General features: G+C 46.2%; 1 protein-coding gene across 5 annotated transcripts in view; it reads right to left on the bottom strand.

The window, feature by feature from the left end:
- Ifnar2 (interferon alpha and beta receptor subunit 2) overlaps positions 1 to 1,043 on the bottom strand; it is a 31,788-nt gene that overhangs the window by 16,655 nt on the left and 14,090 nt on the right. For all 5 annotated transcript variants that reach the window (XR_003844897.1, XM_029544725.1, XM_021209569.2 and 2 more), the window contains one exon: positions 505 to 674. Coding sequence is in view for 4 of the 5 variants with exons in the window: in XM_029544725.1 (XP_029400585.1) it covers positions 505 to 674 (170 nt within the window). In the remaining variant the exon portion in view is untranslated. The remainder of the gene's footprint in view (positions 1 to 504; positions 675 to 1,043) is intronic.

Genomic DNA, 1,043 nt, shown 5'->3' with positions numbered 1-1,043 from the left:
AAAAAAAAAAAAAAAAAAAAACGTTACCATGGAAACCAGTTATAAATTTAGACTCTGAAAACACAGTGGAGCTGGATCCACTAGGAAGTCAGAGGGTCACCCCACTCCTGGGCCCCACTTGCCCTGTGAGCTGAGTGCCCTAGGTGTTCCCATATATAGCCTCCTTGGTTTACAGTCTCAGATGGTGGACAGGAAGATACTGGCCTAAGAAGATGTGACAGCGTAGAAAGAACCATGAAAAGCTTCCGTCTGCTTCCTGCCAGGTTGTAAAGTGAACAGGAAGACAGTGACAATTACCTCTGAAAACTTGCCTTATACACGTGCCGAACAAAAACCTGAGAAGTTCAGGTTATGGACCCATTTTCTAGATCAGAAAGCTGAGGCTCTGAGCAACCAAATGGCCACACAAGGTGGGGCCAGGAGCCAGCCCAGCTCTCCAGCCAAATACCTTCCTTGTTCACAGCAAACCACTGACGAGGATGAGAAACACAGAGACCCACTCACCGTTTGCAGGCACGATGTAGTCTGAACATCGACACACAGTCAAGTCTCCTCTGTGCACTAAGACGATGGCGACGTAGCTCTCCATGCCCTCCAGCCACTCCGCTGTCACGTCACATGATGACTTCGTGGTATCTGAACAGTTCTTAACCTTCATCAGATCTTCGTTTTTGCTTTGGAGGGGAAAAGATTGAAGAACATGTGTGCGGTGAGAATCTGTTTCCTGTGTGCGCCTCATTTCTTTTATGATGGCCAAAAGAAACGGTTTGCAGGCATTGCCCAGATATCCCACAATCACATCATTCTAAAACTGCACACATTAAACTTCGCATACCCCCACCCACCCACCCACACACACACTTCTAATCTCTTCTGGATTTTTTTCCCTTAATGGTTCATCCCCAACAGAGGTATTATACTTTTATTGTTTAATGGATGGAATCTACTGTATGCATACATGAAGGAAGGAAGGAAGGAAGGAAGGAAGGAAGGAAGGAAGGAAGGAAGGAAGGAAGGAAGAAAGGAAGGAAGGAAGGAAGAAG

The sequence above is a fragment of the Mus pahari genome, chromosome 12 (assembly GCF_900095145.1).
Source record: "Mus pahari chromosome 12, PAHARI_EIJ_v1.1, whole genome shotgun sequence".
Taxonomy (NCBI): domain Eukaryota; kingdom Metazoa; phylum Chordata; class Mammalia; order Rodentia; family Muridae; genus Mus; species Mus pahari.
This window is presented reverse-complemented; position numbering and strand designations above follow the sequence as displayed.